The sequence below is a fragment of the Carcharodon carcharias genome, chromosome 6 (genome assembly GCF_017639515.1).
Source record: "Carcharodon carcharias isolate sCarCar2 chromosome 6, sCarCar2.pri, whole genome shotgun sequence".
NCBI classification, from domain to species: domain Eukaryota; kingdom Metazoa; phylum Chordata; class Chondrichthyes; order Lamniformes; family Lamnidae; genus Carcharodon; species Carcharodon carcharias.
Window position 1 is genome coordinate 83,166,880 of NC_054472.1, and position 19,842 is coordinate 83,186,721.

The 19,842-nt window shown below is 41.3% G+C and overlaps 1 protein-coding gene across 1 annotated transcript in view; it reads left to right on the forward strand.

Annotated features, from left to right (window-relative positions):
- Positions 1–19,842, forward strand: part of eya1 (EYA transcriptional coactivator and phosphatase 1) — a 238,579-nt gene that overhangs the window by 77,532 nt on the left and 141,205 nt on the right. The window contains exons 8-9 of the mRNA XM_041190565.1: positions 6,358–6,440; positions 15,576–15,756. Of these exons, the coding sequence (XP_041046499.1) occupies positions 6,358–6,440; positions 15,576–15,756 (264 nt within the window). The remainder of the gene's footprint in view (positions 1–6,357; positions 6,441–15,575; positions 15,757–19,842) is intronic.

Here is a 19,842-nt window from a genome sequence, read left to right on the forward strand (position 1 = left end):
GATGGAATTGCTACTTGATTGACTTAATTATCTAAAGGTGCTTCTTCAAGCAAACCAATGCAATAAAGAGTGAACAGGCAATGTTTATTGTCCATACAACAGTTATACTGTTCAATTTCACATTTATTAAGCTAGGCTTGAGAGCAGCTGGTATTCCCTCGCCTTCTGCCTATCATTGAAGTGGAGTAGGCTTAGACTATTGCCATTTGTTTTTTTCAGAAAATAAAGTTCTAAAACTCCAAGAATAAGATAAAAAACTGATTTAAGAAAAAAGATGTTTTATTCTTATTGGGTGTGCTTTGCAGCAGGTACTATGTGGAAATTCCAGTTATGACTTAGCAAGGATACATTTCTGATGAAAATATAAACTTGCTTTTGTACTATTTTGGCAATATGTTTATGTTGCTTAGAAGTTTGTATAGAAACAAAACAAAACTAGATCTACAACAAGTATATGCAGAATATAATAAAAGGATATTTATAGAAAGAGCTTGCATTATATAGCACTTTATTGCATTTACAGGACATCTCAAAGTGCTTCATATTAATTTAATTACTTTTGTTATGATCCCAGCTGATGGTAATGTTGGACAAGTCAGATCCCAGATTGAAACCTGGCCTGACTTTTATTTTTTTGTTTAGAAACTGTAGAAGGGCAGTTACTGAACACATTCACAGAAGCCCATCAGTGTACATTTAACAAAAGAACAAAACATTTATTCAACAAAAAAAGATTAACTCCATTCAACTTATTCCTTCACCCCAACTATACCTTTACAATATATACAAATTCGTAAAGTTGACACAAGTTACAAAATCTATCTTATACTCTCATGTTCACAGTAACTAACTATACAGGCATTGCAAACTAATAGGCAAACTCCAAAACCAAGTTTCTTTGGATTTTTCATCAAGCACCCCCTCCACCGACCGACATTGTCAGACCATGAGCCAACCAGTCTCGCTGAAACCCTATCTTTCTCATGAAGGCTTCCAATCTCCACGTTCAAAGAACTTGCCTTGGAATTCTCTCCAAAATGATGTTTTCACTCAGATGTCTTTAGCCAGGATCCACTTCCAAGGCTTCAGGCTTTCCTTCCGATGTTCCTTCCTTGGATCTCTTTGTGCATTCAAATTTCACCTTCCGCATGCACCCTCTCAGATATTCAGCTGTGCCAAGCAGAACACAGCTGCTCCAAAGGCCTGTAACAAGGAGTCACCAAGCTTCGGCTATCTCCTTGGATCTTCTGGCTTCTCGCAAGCCCACTTTGCTTTAGGTCTACTCCTTGCAACTCTGTCTCATTAATTTGGAAGCCTATCTTCTGCTCCTTACATTCAATTCCACTTAACAGTGTCTATTTTAGAGTCCTGTTCTTGACCATTGACTTGACTGTCTTCCTGGGACCACTTTCATTTCCACTCCCTGGTTTTGGGACTTCCTTCCTTTTCCATGGGACCTGCTCCCTGCAGCTCCCATCCTGCATCTTCTGGTGCATTCTGTGGAATGGAACTCCACTGTGCTCACCTGACCCTCTTCACAGTTTCGCTTTCTTCCAATTCTCTCCCTTCTGCGCAGGCGCGCTTGGCAGGCTTCCTGGCTGAAGATATAAAAGAAAAAAACTGTGCATGTGCACAGGGCCGTTTACCGGCCTGAAGACGTGAAGATCAACCAACTGCAAATGTGCGGCCATTCTCCGGTCAATGCATGCAGAGAGAACTTGAAAACTTAAAAAAAGACGTACTGTGCATGTGCGGCCCTTTTCTGGTAGCGTATGCACAGAAGCCTCAAAGACGAAAAGATCTGCGCATATGCAGAAGTTCCTGAACTTCAAAGCCCAATCTCCAAATTAAAAATAAGTTGTTTTTTTTTCCTTTTTGGGTTCATTACACTTTTGAAACATAGGAGCTAATTTTTGGCTTGGTTGGGTGGTGAGTGGAGCAGGCATGTCAGTCACCCATTACCATTGGTGAGAGGCAAACTCATATTTTGAGCAACTGCTTGATTGGAGGGACCAGGAAATCCAGCAGCTGCACTGCAGACCTCAGTTGGATTAGGATATCTAAGGCTATGAGGAAACAATCTTGGACGATGACTGCAGAGAATTGGGCATTTCAGGAGTCGATTTTTGTATGGCAAGAAGGAGCATCTTAGGTGCACAAAAATCATTTTAACTTCTCTGGAGCATTCTGCAATGGTTCCTTTAAATCACTCAAGTAGTCACTCAAGCTGGCTAAGTTGCTCAACTTGAGTACCAATAAGTAGAGGATATGCAAACACAAACTCCACCCATTGGAACCTATTGACATTATAGGGCCCTGATTTTCACAGGCTAATGAGGTGCCCAGATGTTTTTGTGGTGTTCTGGCTAAATCAAGGCACCTAGCAACATTTGTTGAACCAGGTGTTGGTGAGAGTAGAGCACTAAAGTGCTGCACGCGATTTTCAGTGCAGTATCGTACCGTTGCTTACTATCGATAAGACTAAAAATGATGCCATAATTACAATTATCTAGGTAAGTTTTGCACACACCGACATTCCAGAAACAGCAAATCAGATAAGTGACAACATAGAGGGAAGAATATTGACCAGGATACCCAGCATTGTTTACGTCCATTGCGTAGGTGACTTTTCAGCATTTAGGTAAAAAACATCTCCAGGGCAAAGTGCAAAAAAGAAAATCAGGCAGGGAAAGTCACTTGCCTATAATGGAGTCTACCAGTTTTCCATCCACTTGTATTGAAAATGAAAATTATGCTAGTTTTATTGTGGGCAGGCAGTCCGCTTGGTTTACATTGCCATTTTACACTCTGCCTGTGTGATACTTTATACTTGGCCTCTAAAGAAGAAATCTGTCCCAATATGTCAAATGCTCTGCCTATAGAAGCAATGACAAAACTGTTTCATCTGTTACAAGAAACCATACTGCAGTAATGTAATTGGACTAGCAATTCAAAGACCCGGACAAATGCTCTAGAGACATGAGTTCAAATCCCACCATGGGCAGCTAGAGGAATATAAATTCAATTAATTAATAAATCTGAATAAAATATTAGTCTCATTATTAATGTTTATAAAATCATTCATCATAAAAACCCATCTGTTCACTGATGTCCCCTTCAGGAGAAGAAATTACCCATGCTTACCCGACCTGGCCTACATGCAACTCCAGACCCTCAGCAATATTATTGATTCCTAACTGCCCTCTGAAATGACCTAGCTAGCTAATCAGTTGTATCAAACTGCTATAACAGTACTACGGGTATACTTACATCAAATGGACTGTAGCGCTTCAAGAAGGCAGCTCATCACCATCTTCTTAAGGGTAATTAGGGATGGACAATAAATACTGGCGTGGGCCAGTGATGCTTGCATCAAAAATGAAAACATCCACAATTGGCTGATAGCAGTCAGTGCCCTTAAACTCTCTGCCTCCATATCTTTTCAAATGTGGTGCACTGTTATCCCATGGACGGAGTGCTTTGGGTGGCAGAGCTACCTTCCTTCCTGTCACTTCTGAACCACTATGTCCAATTTGCATGTCATCCGTTAGGAGGTTTGCATTGCACACTCCATTTTAGGAATAATTTTAACCTCACCCATCTGACAGGATCTGATCACCTGCCTATTTTACACCCTGGCCGATTGTACTGTCCATTGAAAGCAATAAAAAGTAAAGTGGGACAGGGTGCAAAACAAACAGTGAGCAAATATCATCGTAAAACCACATACTTTATTGGGTCGCTTTTGGCCCTGACTCCTCTTCGCGCTGGGCTGGCCTGATGGGAAAACCAAACTAGTTTTGCAGTGCAACATTATAGTGAAATAATAGTTGGGTCCCAATGTCATCATTAGAGCCTGATAAGAATTACCCAGATGACAGTGGGTGTCCATCTTATTTACTCAGAAGAACAGGTTGAAGTAGGAACCTTTGAGAAGGAAGTGGTACCTCAGCAGGTAAGTCTCAAGGGCAACTGCTCATTTGCCAGGTGGATTGTGTTAAAATTGTTGAAATATTAAAAGCAAATGTTTGTCAGTATAAATAAAATACACTGGATCTTTTCTATTCAGTATAAAATAGGATAATTTAAACATTCTTTTTAATAGTGATAATTGCAAGTACAAATGCCAATTTATTTCTTATTATGTCACATACGGCTAATGAGCACAGCTGGTCTTAAAAATCCCTTTTCTTGCACATTATTATTAAATTTTTTTGGTAGTCTTAACTTCCAAGGACAATGAACCCAAAAATCTGCAGCGCTTCAAGCACTCTCCTCTTATAAGTAGAGATGAAGTACCAGGAATAGGGCAAAACTCAAATATTGTCCTCTGATTCAGAGCAGGAGCACAGGGTTCATGGGACATCTGAAATTGTGTCTACCTGGAAGTCCAAGCCTGGATTGTAACCTAGATCCCTAAGGATCTTTAAATTCTGGAGCAAAAGGGTCTGGAGTAGAGCGTCCAGTTTTCATGAGGGAGGAAGAGCGCTGGCATCATGTCACGGAGGCAGCCCAAAGTGGCAACATTTTTGCTTTCCTTTAGAAAGGCAGATTTCCAGGATGTGAAAGTTCCAAGTTATTTATGAAAGCTACCAGTCCTTGACTAATAAACATTAGGTGACTGAGGTTACTAATGTAAATTAGGTAGCTGTATAATTTGTTCTTAAAAACAGTTTGCCATTGCATACTGCAAAAGGAAAGTCGCTTTCATTTCTAAGATGCATTAGTTTCATTCTAAGATGCATTAGTGGAAATGTTGGTCGCAGTGAAGATGGAATTAGCTTTTCTCATCAACTAATCCTGTGTGCATGTAATTTACATTTCATTATACATTAAATCTCAATCTATATCTTGGTTAACAGAACCTAATGGTCCTTTGTGAATTAATCCAAGGGAAGAATCTCATTGAGACAAATGTACACACAGTTGTGTACAGTTAGGCAGCACTGTTTATAAGCAAGATTGTGCTGGGTCAAAATCCTGGAACTCCCTCCCTAAGAGCACTGAGAGTGTGCCTATACCATATGGATTGCAGCGGTTCAAGAAGGCAGTTTACCATCACCTTTTCAAAGGCAATTAGGGATGGGCAATAAATGCTGGTCTAGCTAGCGATGCCCACATCCCGCAAATGAATTAAAAAAGAGCAAATGGAATGAGTCAACGGGAAAGGGGACCACATATTTCGGCACTTTTCTAGTTACAGGCTTAGCCTTTGCACTATTTGGACTCTAATATGTTCCACACATATATTTTATGAAGAGGGGCTAAATTATGTCATAATGAAGGTGTGAACCTCCTTGAATCTCATTGTTAATCTCATTGCCTAAATTTAAATACGGATAATACTCCCTGTCCACTGGCAGCAGGCTAAGGAAACAAATTTTGGGACCTGGTAGGAAGGAATAATGATTAAAACTAGTTATGGGTTCTTTTATCATTCAGGGTTTCTGTCCAGAAAGGAATAGGTTGTAGATGGGAACATGACTAGAACATACTGTATAGAATTGTGTGCTTTTATTTAAGGCAGCCCATCTGGTACATACATGGAGTTTGTGAAGTGTGATGCTTAATTGTTTCATCATGGAGGCAGATATTCAGTAAAAACTAGCTTTTAGAGCTGCTGCAGGCTCTAGACACCCAGTTGGTTTCTTCTGAATCCTGATGGGTATAATGAAGCTCTAAAGTAAATAATACCTTGAGGAAGTGAAATTACCTGAATCCAAAATGAGATTAGAACATTAAAAACATTTCCTTGTTTCCATTTTTTAAATATCTATAAAATACGGCATAACTTTTTTTTTGGATCTTTGGATTCTTTTTCACACGGCAGTATCAAGCCTGGTGACATCCGTGGGTATAGTAACCTAGTGTTTTTGTTACTGGACTCGTAAACTGGAGATTTGAGTACAAATCCTACCAAGGTAGCTGAAAAATTTAATAAATCTGAAATTAAAAGCTGGTATCACTAATGGTATCAGGAAATTACATAATTGTTGTAAAAAACCATTTGGTTCATTCATATCCTTTATCCTTACCTGGCCTGGCCTGCATGTGACTCCAAACTCACAGCAGAGTGTTTGACTCTTAACTGTCTTCTGAAATGGCCCCACAAACCACTTCAGAAATGCTGAGCTTGAATGATGTCCACATCCTGTGGATGAATTTAAAAAAAAACAAAATCCATACTTGATTGTGAGACTCCAGAATTGATAACTGGGAAATAAATGAACCAATCATTATGCAATATGCCATTTTATTTCCTAATCTCTCATGTGTGTTAGTAACTTGTTTACCCAAAATACAGGAACTAGATTTTGTCGAAGAAAATAAATGTCTGACAAAAGCTTTCTTTTTCAGGGGGATGTTTTACATCAGCATCAGGAATTTACACCGGAAGCAATTCACTTACAAATTCTACAGGCTTTAATAGTTCACATCAGGTATTGCACCTTCTTATTTTATATTTTAGTACAAACAATATTGCAAGGCTAAATTAATTCAATGCCAAATCATTACCTACAAAGCTGGAAGAAATAAATAGCAGAATAAATCCAAAAATTCTATTATTATATATCAAACCACATTATTTTGGTAATTCCTTGCCATTTTATGGGAATATTATCATTAGTAATTAGCAATGCATTTACATCCTTCCTTATTTAAGGAAGGATGTAAATGCATTGGGAGTAGTTTAGAGCAGGTTTACTAGACTAATACTTGGAATGGGTGGGTTGTCTTATGAGGAAAGGTTGGACAGGCGAGGTTTGTATCTGCTGGAGTTTAGAAGAGTAAGAGGCAACTTGATTGAAATATATAAGATTCTGAGGTGACTTAACATGGTGGATGTGGAGAGGATGTTCCCTCTTGCGGGAGAATCTAGAATTAGGAGATCACTGTTTAAAAATAAGAGGTCACCCACTTAAGACTGAGATGAGGAGAAATTATTTTCTCCAGAGGAATGCGAGTCTTTGAAGCCCTCTTCCTCAAAAGGCTGTGGAAGCAGAGTCTTGGAATATTTTTAAGGCAGAGGTAGATAGATTTTTGATAAGCAAGGGGGTGAAAGGTCATCAGAGGTAGGTGAGAATGTGGAGTTGATGTTACAGTCAGATCAACCTTGATCTTATTGAATGGTGGAGCAGGCTCAAGGGGCCGAGTGATCTACTCCTGCTCCTAATTCGTATGTTAATATATCTCTCTAAATTACATTAAAATTAAACAGAAGTAGCAATCTGATAGGATTGATTTTAATTGGTGCATTATTGGAGAAATAAGTCAGTAAATATAGCGCTTGCCATTTTGAAAAAGGCCAATAGAAGGAACCACCAGAATCCCGTGATGTACTCTGGACCCCAATTGTCATCTTAGGAGAGAATTAATTGGAGCTTATACTCTGATTAATTCCACAGGCAATAGTGGAGAAGATTCCCAGCAACAGTAAGTTTGAAATTATTTTCCTGGAGTCCACAAGGGGGGTGAGGTTTCCAAAAGCAAATAAAAATAAAGCAAAAACTTTAATTTTTCATTAATAGCATGTCCCTGCTCATGTGATGGGGTCACATGAGGGGAGATGTTTTATTACATTTTTAATTTTTTTTTAATATATATTTTCATCATCCTGATGATATTTTCTAACATTTCTAACATTTTCGCAATCCCAACGGTATTGATTTGGAGTCCTTCTTGAAGTTTCAATGAGGAAAAATTCATTCTCATTATACCCATTTTCTGTGCAGGAAACCAGAACCAAAAGGACCAATTTTGCTCCACTCCCCAGTGATGCCTGAAATATGTCCAACCCAACATTAGCCTCAGATGATATTCAGGCATCCTGGGTGCCTGCCTTAAACATATGATACCTGCACAAGTTAATAAGAGGCTTAATGTCTGGTTATAAACGCTCTTACAGAAATTGAAAGTGAAGATTAATGAACGGGTATGTTTAAAAAAAATATTATCCATATATGGACATGAGGAGCAACCCAGCTCCATAGTAATACTGAGGGCTACTGCCAGGCATTCTCCCCCTTCCTCCTCCCATAATCTGCCTGAGAAGTGCTAATAATGAGGCAATTGGCCCAAATCTTCAAACTGAGAAACTGCCAAAGAAGAAAGAAAGGCACCTGGACCTCATCAGTAATTTTGAAATGAGGCCCAAGGCTAAACTGTAGGTAAACCTCAATCCTCCATCTTCTGGCATGTGCTATGATTGCACCGGAATTGAACCAGCCATTCTGCACCCTAAAACAGACCTAAATGATTTTTTTTTGCCCAGTGGATTATTCTAGTGAGTATCTGAAGCATTCAAACCAGAAAAATCTGTTACAATTCCTGAACTTGCTGTGTAATTGATCTCAGTGAGGGCAGCAATGGGGGCTCTGCCTCAATGAACCTAGGTAAGGGAGGAGAAATATTGTATGGTTCCACTCCTGATTATTATCTTCTCTTTAAGGAAGCACCCATAGTTGAGTGAGGATAGGATTGTGCTTGGATGTGTTGGCCCCTATGAAATAGCTCTCTAATATTTATAGCCAAGGTTCATACATGAATAATGGCTAAATGGGAAAGTTAGAGGACAGCTCTAAAGCAATTTTTTAAAAAAAGTATTGTTGCTTAATTTTAGGGAGTAACTGTGTAATGTTATGTGCAAAACCTTGTGGAGCAGGAGGATTCCCGTTTTACTCCCTAACCTATGCAGAGTTAGCTGATCTCAGCCAGGGCAGTGATGAGCCAGGATAATTGCCCACATTGTCCCTAAACTTTGAAGAGAGAATATCATCTTGAACACTATTTAATAACTCCTGCTACATATGTGCCGCAATGTCCTTCGGTGTGTGATCGTTGGGTGAGAACAAGATCAGGCTCAGATGTGAAGATTCAACACTTGCTTTGGGTGAATAACCATATCTATCCAGTTGTAGCCAGAGAATCACCTCTATTGTCCTCCCTTCCCATTCTTGCACAGTTGCCTCTGGAAACCCCCAGATGTCTACCCTAGGCCCTGTCCTGTTTCTCATCTACATGTTTCCCATTGCGACATCATCTGAAACCACAACATCAGGGGCAGGATTTTCTCCCCATTGCGGGGGAAGTTGATGTGCAGGCACACAGAGGCCATTTTACATGGGCGGGCCAATTAAGGCCCGCCCATCGTGACATCCAGATGGACAGGGAGTGCAGGCGGCATCACCGCGTGTCATTTTACGCGTCGGTGAGTGGGCCCCCCCCCCCCCCCGGACGGGAAAATCCTGCCCCAGACTCCATATGTACAATAATGACATTCAGCTCTACCTCACTGCCATTACACTTGACCCTCCACAGTCTTTAATGTCAGACTGTTTGTCTGACATCCAATACTGGATGAGCAGATATTTCCTCCAATTACTATTGAGAAGACCAAAGTCATTCTCCCCACCTCAAACTCCATTCCCTCGCTCCCAGCTCCATCTCTGTCCCTGGCAACTGTCTGAAACTGAGGCTAGACTGTTCATAGACTTGGTGTCATGCTTGACCCTGAGATGTGCTCCTAATCGCATGTCTGCGCCTGCTCCCATCTCCATATCATCGCCCGACACCATTCCTGGCTCAGTTCATATGCTGCTGAAACCCTCATCCATGACCAGAATTTTTTCAGATGGCGAGTTTTCCGGCCCCACCACACAGAGAGTTAGCAGGGAGCACATTCTGCCAACATTGGCTGTCCCACAGCCAGCCAATGCTCCAAGAAGCATCAATTGGCTGGAGACAGGACTTTCTGCCCCTCACTCGGAAGGAAGTACTGGCTCAGAGAGCAACCGGCCAATCTGATTAGCCGGCAGCTCTGTAGTCCCAATAACGGCAGAAGCAGTTGAGCAACACTGCCATTACAAGCAGTCCCCGGAGCCTACGTCCCGGAGTCCAGGAACAGATAAGTACTAGGGTGGGGGGGGCCTCAGGGCGAGGAGGGGAGGTGAGGCTCAGAGGAGTAGGCAGAGTGGGATGGGGGTGGGAAGGAGCACCCATGGAGAGGATCCTTGTCGGGGGGGACCCAATGTTGAAAGGAGGCTGCTGAAGGAGGCCCTTCTCACCAAAGGCCTGAGCAGGGTGTCATTCTGGGCTTCTGCCCTGTTCCTGAACTCCTCTGGCCTGCCTGAGGCCAAGTGGGGAATGGCCCTTAAATGGTCATTATTTGCCCACTTACAGGCCTCAATTGGAGAGAGGTGGGCTGGCTGGCTGGCCTAGGCCTCACCCATTCCACTGTAAAATTGTCGAGAGCACATGGCAGGCAGGACGGTGGTGGGAATGCCACCTGGAAAATTTTACGGGCTCCCCCACACCTGCAAACCTGCTGATGGGGGACTGTAAAATTCTGCCCATGTCTTTTTTACCTATAGACCTGACATTTCATATGGTCTCCTAGCTGGCCTTCCAGCTGTGACTCTCCTTAAATGTGAGCTCATCCAATACTCTGCTGCCTGTGGCCTAACTGACACCAAACCCTGTTCATTCATCTTCCCTGTGCCAGCTTACCTACATTCACTCTGGTTTGGCAATTTCTCGATTTTTAAAATTTTCATCCTTGTTTTCAAATCTCACCATGTTCTTTCCCCTCCCTATCTCTACACTTTCTCTTGACTCACAGCCCTCCAAGATATCCTCCAATTCTGGCCCTTGACACATCCCCTATTTTAATTCCTCCATCATTGGCAGCTCTTCTTTCACCTGCCTGGGCTCCAACCTCTGGAACACCATCCCAAAACCTCTCTGACTTTCTACCTTTCCTGCTTTAAAATGAATCATTTTGGGAGGAAGAATACAGATAGACAATATAAAATAAAAGGTACAATTCTAAAGGTGGTGCAGGAGCAGAGGGACCTGGATGTATACTGCACAAGTCATTGAAGGTAGCTGGACAGTGTGGTTATTTAAACATACAGCATCCTAGGCTTATTATTAGTGGTGTAGAGTATAAAAGGTATATTAAATTTGTATAAAACATTGGTTCAGCCTCAGTTAGAGTATTGCATCTAGTTCTGGGCTCCACACTTTAGGCAAGATGTGAAGGCATTAGAGAGAAAAGATTCAGCAGAATAGTTTCAGAGATGAGGAAATTCAGTTACATAGATAGATTGGAGAAGTTGGGACTGTTTCCCTTGGAGGAGAGAAAGTTGAAAGGGGTTTTGATAGAGGTATTAAAAATCACGAGGGGTCTGGAGAAAGTGGATAGGGAAAAACTACTCCTGCTCTCCTGGGTGATTTTAGAGTAATAGAAGAACTTGTGGTGGCAAGAGAAGAATGACAGAACCCAAGGTAATTTAGGCCATGTTTAATTGTGGATAGCTAGACTGTACACTTGCCAAACATGTTTCAGTTTATGTTCAATGGTATTGAGGCTATGGGAGACTATTATACTGAAGAAGTGGAAGAGATGGAAAGCCTTTTGTTCTAATCCAAACAATTGGATTATTTGTACTGGTGGAAGGATCGAGAATGAGAGGGCACAGATTTAATGTAATTGGAAGAAGCAATGGATTCACAAGGAAAAACTTTTCCATGCAGCAAGTGGTTAAGGCCTGAAACGCATTGCCAGAGTGTGCGTTGGAGGCAGATACAATCGAGGCATTCGATAGGAAATTGGATTATTACCTGAAAAGGAAGAATGTTCAGGGTTACAGGGAGAAGGTGCAGAGTGGCACCAGGTGGATTGCTTGTTTGGAGAGTTGGCGCAGACGCCAAGGGCCTCCTTCTGTACTGTAACAACTCTGTGATTCTGTGAAATGCTCCTTAAACCCTAACTCTTTGACTAATGTTTTGTCAATTGTCTCAATGCCTCCTCATGTGCTTCGATGTCAAATTTGTTTGATAATACTCCTGCGAAGCACTTTGAGACTTTTACCATGTTAAAGGCACTATACAAAAGCAAACTGTTTTTGCCTAATCTCCTATGTAAAGAATAATCACTCTCCAGAACAGAAGGGAAGAAAATTGGAGTCAAATATCTGCGCAAAAGTCAAATTACAGCACTTTGGGCAGCCATAGGTATTTCAGTTGCCAAAACGCAAAAGTTACTCAAGTAACGGCACAAAAAATTAGTTTTTGAGCAAGCTGTTCAGTTGCTCAAATATAAATTGGTTCTAAAGACAAAACTTGAAGTTATAACAATGCCTATTTAAGTTTAATGAAAGTATTGGTGTGAGTATATGTTTGGAAAGTTTCAGCATATGTTTAAAAGAAGAACATTGTTAAAAGTCAAAAGTAAGTGTGATCAATGATTAAGCAATGCAAACAGTAATTTCAAACTGAGTTCCTAGAAGGAGGGTAGGCCAGAAGGTAGTGCAAGCTTCATAATGCAGCTTTTTACATCACAGTGCACCAAGAGTTTAGCTTTTATATGCCGTTGATGTAATATTAGTGTAAGTGAAAAAATATATTTAATAACTGCCATTCAATTCCCACACTTGTCAATCAGCAGAAAACTAGGAGACTACTTTGTGCATTACTTTGATTCTGCACCCAGTACACCCTGCCCCTTCTATAATTTCACCTTGATCCAAATAGTCAGTGTTACACTAGTTTGCCACTTACGGCACAAATGCCGCCTTGTTAGGCACAGTTAAACAACACCATAAAGCTATATATACAGCTGTTAACCTATTGCGCAACCACAATGAGAGCAAAGTTGTTAAAGGCCAATAACCTTGAGGACCCATCTACCTGGTTCCAGAATAATAGGAAAAAAACAGGCCTAAAAAGCAGGAGAATATACAACTTTAGGGTTGAAAGGAAGATATTGGTCTGGATTTTTGCAGTCAACGGCAAAGGAATGGCACTGACCATTGAATAGACTGAAATTGATCCTCTTTCAGCCTTTTGAATGGAGATGTTGGCATTGTATCATTATTGTCTGTGGGCAGGCAAAGCAACAGCAAGACTCTTCAACTGATAATATTGAAGAATTCTCACTGAGACACGCAGACTCTAATCAGGAAGTATAACCCAGGAAATGTAAACTAGATTTAAATCTCCTATGCTCTTGGTGGATTAGAAACAAATGGCTTTCCATCTCTTCCACTTCTTCAGTATAATAGCCTCCCACAGCCTCAATACCATTGACCATAAACTGAAACATGTGTGGCAAGTGTATAATCTAGCTATCCACAATTAAACATGGCCTAAATTACCTTGAGTTCTGTCATTCTTCTCTTGCCATCACAAGTTCTTCTATTACTCTAAAATCACCCAGGAGAGCAGGAATAGCTCCAAACTCATCTACTCCACTAAAAACTGTTTCCTCTGACCACCTGCCTCTGCACCTTTCATCCTATGCATTATTTTGGCCTTCTTTAACAAAGAACTGAAGCAGATACATTGGAGTAAAGACTCTCCTTCAGTGCTGCACCATTCATCTTTGTGGCAGTTTTATCTCCTGGTTCTACTCCTGCCTGGCAAACCATGCATTTTTCATTTACTCCAGTGATTTCTTCTTCTTTGCCAGGTGATCATCTCTGTGCACCTTGGAAGCCATTCTTGATCCCCTTCTCTTCATCAGCCGCATCCAGCCCCACATCAATATGTCAACATTGGCTCAGTGTTAGTACTCTCGCCTTTTAAGTCCTAATCCAGAGACTTGGGGCCAGATTTTCAACTGCTGACAGGATTGGGATTGGGTGTGGGCATGATTTGAAAATTGTGTTCCTAGAATTGTGCATCCCTGGATCCCGACGCCCCGGGACATTGGGATTTTCACATGGAAGGTGGAAGGTATGGAACACATCCAAGTAACGGCCCATTAAGTTCACCGAGGAGCTTGCTAACTGGCTGGGGAGTGTGAGGACAGGATTTTCAATTGTTAGCCTGGTGCACACGAGTGCACAGCTGTCAGATTCATTGCAGAGAGAACTGAAAGTTTGTTTTTGAACAATGAAACATGTCAGCTCATGAGGGTTCTTGTGCCAGGTCATGCACGTTACCTTTATTTGGCTGCATGACCACTTTCCTTTGCCATAACACTGCTGACCCTCCGAGGAGCTGTCTGCTCTCTTTAGCAAGGCAGCGTCAGGCTCTGTTATGGCTGCTGTCTCCCTTTTGTCACTGGTGCACTGCGGGCAGCTCCTACCTTCTGGAGACACTCTTGCCACTAATTGGGTGTTGCGTTCTCCTGCCCAATTAGGACATTAGCATTTGAAAGATGGAGTGGTGGTACAGCATCAGGACCCACAAATTATCCAGGTGCCAGTTTCCAACCCCTCTTTGAAAATCTAGCCCTTGAGTGCAAAATCTAGGCTGGTATTCCAGTGCAGTGCTGAGGTAGTACTGACTGTGGGATTTGTCATCTTTTAGATGAGGCATTAAACCAACTTTTGCCCTTGCAATTGAATGTAAAACATCCTCTTGCACCATTTCAAAAAGAGTAGGGGAAATATGGCCAATATTTAATCTTCAATCAACAGCTCTAAAATGGATTTTCTGATCATTATCACAATGCTGTTTGTGGGATCTTGCTCTGTGCAAATTGACTGCTGTGTTTCCTACTTTTAAAAAGTAACTACACTTCAAAAATACTTCATTGGCTTTTGGAATGGGAAAAGTGCTTGATAAAAGGAAGTCTTTTTATCTTCTAATGCTACACAGAAGCATGGAGTTAGCTTTCAGCTGACTTAGATCCATTTCATCATCTCACCCATTGATCTCACAACTATCACCAATGTTTTCAATTGCCTATTGATTATTAATATCTGAGTAAGCTAAAATTTAAACAAGTGTAATGTCAACAAAACTGAAGTCACCCTCCTGCAAATACTGATGCTGCTTCCGGTTTCACCTCCAGTACTTTCTTTTCAGGCTTAATGGTTGGGGACACTGCAGTCCTGGATTAACCTTTATTCTCCAGATCCAATTTGTTACTAAGGCCATTTTCTGCCACCTGCATAACATTGCTTGTCTCCCCTCTCTAACTTTTATCAACCATGGCTGGACTTCCTTATTATCGTTATCATTGCCAACCTTCCTACCTCCATGATTCATAAACTACACATCATTAAGAATACAATAGCCTACATCCTCATCCAAGATCCATACCCCCATCAATCTGTCCACACTAAAGTCCACTGATTTCCCATGCGTCCAGTCATCCAGTGTAAGATTTTCGGGCTCACCTTGAATATCCCCTTCATCTACTTTCATGACTTTTTACAATCGTGTTTCCCTAAGTGAATCCTCTGGCCCTTCAGCATTCATTCACTTCTTATTCCCCCTTCCTCTGCTCCACCATTGCTCAGCCATTCTTTCAGTTTTGCCCTCTTGAACTCCCTCCCTTGGCATCTTGCTTTGTCAAATATGTCTTTCAAAAACCTCCTTAAGATCTTTCTCTTCGACCATGCTTTGCCACCTCATGACTCCGCTCTTTTCTGCCCCCACTGAGCGTTCATTCATTACCCATTGCCTACAAAGCACGGAATATTTCTTTGCATGGAATGAACATGATGGAATTGTGTTGTTGTTATTATTATTAACGTATCATATGCAAAAGAAAATTATGGCAGTACAAAGGTAAGAATATTTAAACAGAATCTAAATATTTTTATCTTACCTTTTTCTAGGAATATTCTTATGCAGGCTTTGGCCAGGGACAATATGCACAGTATTATAACAATTCTCCATACCCTTCCCCTTATATGACAAGCAACAACAGCAGCCCAACAACTCCTTCGACCACCGCAACATACCAGCTGCAAGATATACCAACTGTCACTAGCCAAGCTGTTACAGATTCTGCTACAGGTAATAAAATCATGTATTTTTACTTGATATTGAATGTTATGGTATGAAACAAGAACGAATAGTTCATCAACCGCAGGAAGAAAATAACATACCCAAGGATTTGGATGATGTAAGTATCCGTAAGTGGAAGGGAGGATGCAACTGTGGAATTTCTTGTAGTAGGGAGTAGGAATTTGGGGCAGAACTGGATTTGCTCGGTTTTTAAAATGAGTCGAACATTACATCAGTAGTGATGATGGAAGGGGTAGTTGCCTACTCCAGGACCTGTTCAGTAGGAAAAATCTTCTGGCTGTAACTTTGCTTTAGCTGCTTACTTTTGTGGACCATGACAACTGGATCCTCCCCTGCCACTCTTAAGTTTGTCTCCAGTCATGAGAAGATTTCCTTAAACCTGATACACCTTCCAAGGCCATCAAGTCCTGAGTGGGACTTGAACCTGGAGCTTCTGGCTCAGAAGCAGGGACCCTATCACTGCACCACAACCCATTTGTGATCTGTGGGAAGGACATTATTGGGCTGAATTGGTGAAAGTGGAGTCTGATATTTCTGACTGAAGGCTAAGGAAATGTTAACCCTGCCAGCAGAGAATGCGGACAAAGATGTGAAAAGAAGGATGCTCACTGATGTTCACAACATATTGGAGGCACTGTCTCAGCAGGTGTACATCAGTTGGATTGCAATAGTGGTGGAGTTCAATGCCATTCTCTACAGCACAATTCGAGGTGAATTTTCATTAACTTCAGGAGGCTTGACTGCAGAGTCAGGATATCCAACGTGGTAGCTTTGACAGTGACAGCTTTAGATAGTGGGAAATCATAGAGGTCACAGCCCATTGATCTCCTTGAATACATTCAAAGTGGCACTTTGGTGGGTTTGGAGGATCTCTGATGCTCTCACCGAGTTTTGAAAATGTTAATGCTTTCATGAAGTCTTCTTCCACAGATCCTGGCCCAACAGTATCCTCTTCCCAGTTCAAGTGGGATAGTTGTCCTTGTAAATACTACATTAGTTCTGTAATTTAATGAAATGGTTAACATGGTGTCAATCTTTAAACATTTCTGGTTAGCAAAGTTGTAGAAGACATGTCAGGCTACCGCATACAAAAGACCCCCTGCTCCTCGACCTATCCAGACACCTGAATCTTCTTTTTAACTTGCCTATTGATTGCTTTATTCAAATTGTTTTTCTCATGTGAGGATCATTGTATCTCTTCTGCTGCATAGTTAGGGCTGGATACAGGAATGGGTTATTGGAGGAGAGAGTACCTTTATCTCCATTGAGCCATCCTAACATGTGCTTCATTTTTAAACAGAGTATGGACACTTAGCTGCCAGATGGTACATATGTCATGGCAGCTGACAACATAGTTTTCATCATGTGAGGAAATATTTGCTTTTCATCACATATCAGTTGAGTTTTCAGGAAGTGGAGTCCCTTTCTGTTTACGAAATGATAAGGATTGTCGTCATGGCCCGTAGAGCCAAATTGCACCAGGGACCTTGGGAAATCCTGCAACCTCAGTATATTAGTGCTAGAACTAGACTGACTTATGCAGCAGAAGTCATGTCACACCTTCAGATAAGTTAATTGCAAAACAAATGCTATATTAGCCTTCTCTACAACTGTAAGCACAGCCTTAATCTGAATTGTACATCCAGTTACAACAGTTGACAGAGTTCTACTAGGGTTTTGTGATTGCATCACTGCCTTAATCGACTTAACTCCAAATATTTAAGAAACACTTAGATCAATACATCCTGTTGGTAGGTATCAACAAGAGGGACTGATTTTTCTTAGGTGCTACCTTATTCAGTGTACTTTCTATGCATCCACTTGCTCATTCTCCAACATGCTTTTAATATATAATGAAATCACATTAAGAATGCCATTTTGCAACTTGGATAGCTTTTATCCCAAATTCTCCAGGCAAAGAAACCTCTCCAGGAGGACTTGGATTGGAAGCTAAAATCTTCAGATAAACAGGAGAACCTTTCTTTCCCCAAACTTGTGGGAAGAAAGGGTTTTAGTTCATAAGGCACTGCTGCCAATGCTCAGGAAAGACTCAACTGTTGCCTTGGGATGGGTTCCAGTTAAAATGGGCTAGGGTCAGTGTCCTGGTGAATTGCATAACTTGGGTTGTGACTAGGGTTTCAAATTAAAAGGATAGGGTGAGGCTTCAGGTGAAGAGAGATTTAGAAATCTAAGGATAAAAGTTGAGATATTAGAACTGAGTGGTGATTTGGTTATAATGCATCTATGATGCCCATACTCTACAAGCAATTAAAGGCTCATAATCTGAATACACAAAGCATTTACAATAAGATAGTTGAACTAGTGGCACAAATAGCAATAAACAGTTTAGATCTAAATGCCATTACAGATTCATGAGGCTAGATTTAATGTTCCCCTTCTGGTTGGTTTGAAGGCAGGGACGTATGTTAAATTCCGTGGTGGCAGGCCTGCTGTCTATCTGCCCACCCATGCCGCCACTGCAATTTGCAGGGTTGGCGTTGAGGGTCTTGCGTGTCAGTGAACCAATTGAGGCCCTTAATTGTGCAATTGAGGGGAATGAGGAAATGGCAAAGATATTGAAAAAATATTTTGTGTGTGTCTTTACCGTAGAAGACACAAATTACATACCAGAAATAAAGAGTAGCCGAGAGGCTAATAAGTGTGAGAAGCTTAAGATAAGGAACATCAGCAGAGGAAAAAGTTTTGGAGAAACTTAAAGGACTAAAGTCAGACACATCCCAAGACCTGATGACCTCCAACCTAGGATTCTAAAAGGGATGGCTGAAGACATATTGGTCCAAAATTCCCTCAATTCTAGAGCGATCGCAGCAGAGTAGAATTTAGCAAATATAACACCGTAGGAGAGGGAGAGAAAACAGGTTATGACAGACCAGTTAGTCTGACATTGGTTATCAGTAAAATATGGGAATCAACTATTAAGGAAGTCTTAACAATGCACTTAGAAAATCATAGTATAATCAGACAGCCAGCATGGTTTTACCAAAGGGAAATCATGCTTCATAATTTTATTACAGTTTTTTTGAAGAGAAAATTTCTTCACTCAAAGGATTATTAATGTTTAGAATTCTCTGACCTAGAGGGTTGTGGATGCTCCATCGTTGAATATATTTAAGGCTGAGAGCAACAAATTTTTGGTCTGTCAGGGAATCAAGGGATATGGAGAGTGGGCAGTAAAGTGGAGTTGAGGCAGAAGATCAGCCATTATCGTATTGCATGGTGGAGCAGGTTTGAGGGGCTGTACCTATCTCTAAACTATCGTCTATTTCCCCTTCCTCACCAATGTCTTTGGCCATATGTTCCAACCTGATGAGCAGTAGCAGGATGCCTGTTTGAGCTGTGCAACTCACCAGTAACATAAATGTGAGGCAAAAACAGAATTACCTGGAAAAACTCAGCAGGTCTGGCAGCCGGCGGAGAAGAAAAGAGTTGACGTTTTGAGTCCTCATGACCCTTCAACAGAACTGAGTGAATCTTAGGAAAGGGGTGAAATATAAGCTGGTTTAAGGTGGGGGAGAGGGGGGAGGGAGAGAAGTGGGGTGGGTGTGGTTGTAGGGACAAGCAAGCAGTGATAGGAGCAGATAATCAAAAGATGTCACAGACAAAAGAACAAAAGGACACAGGTGTTGAAAGTAGTGATATTATCTAAACGAATGTGCTAATTAAGAATGGATGGTAGGGCACTCAAGGTACAGCTCTAGTGGGGGTGGGGTGGAAAGGCTAGCAGGGCATAAAAGATTTAAAAATAATGGAAATAGGTGGGAAAAGAAAAACTATATAAATTATTGGAAAAAACAAAAGGAAGGGGGAAGAAACAGAAAGGGGGCGGGGATGGAGGAGTGATTTCAAGATCTAAAGTTGTTGAATTCAATATTCAGTGTTCTGCAAAGCAGTCGCTCAGTTTACGTTTGGTCTCTCCAATGTAGAGGAGACCGCATCGGGAGCAACGAATGCAGTAGACTAAGTTGGGGGAAATGCGAGTGAAATGCTGCTTCACTTGAAAGGAGTATTTGGGCCCTTGGATGGTGAGGAGAGAGGAAGTGAAGGGGCAGGTGT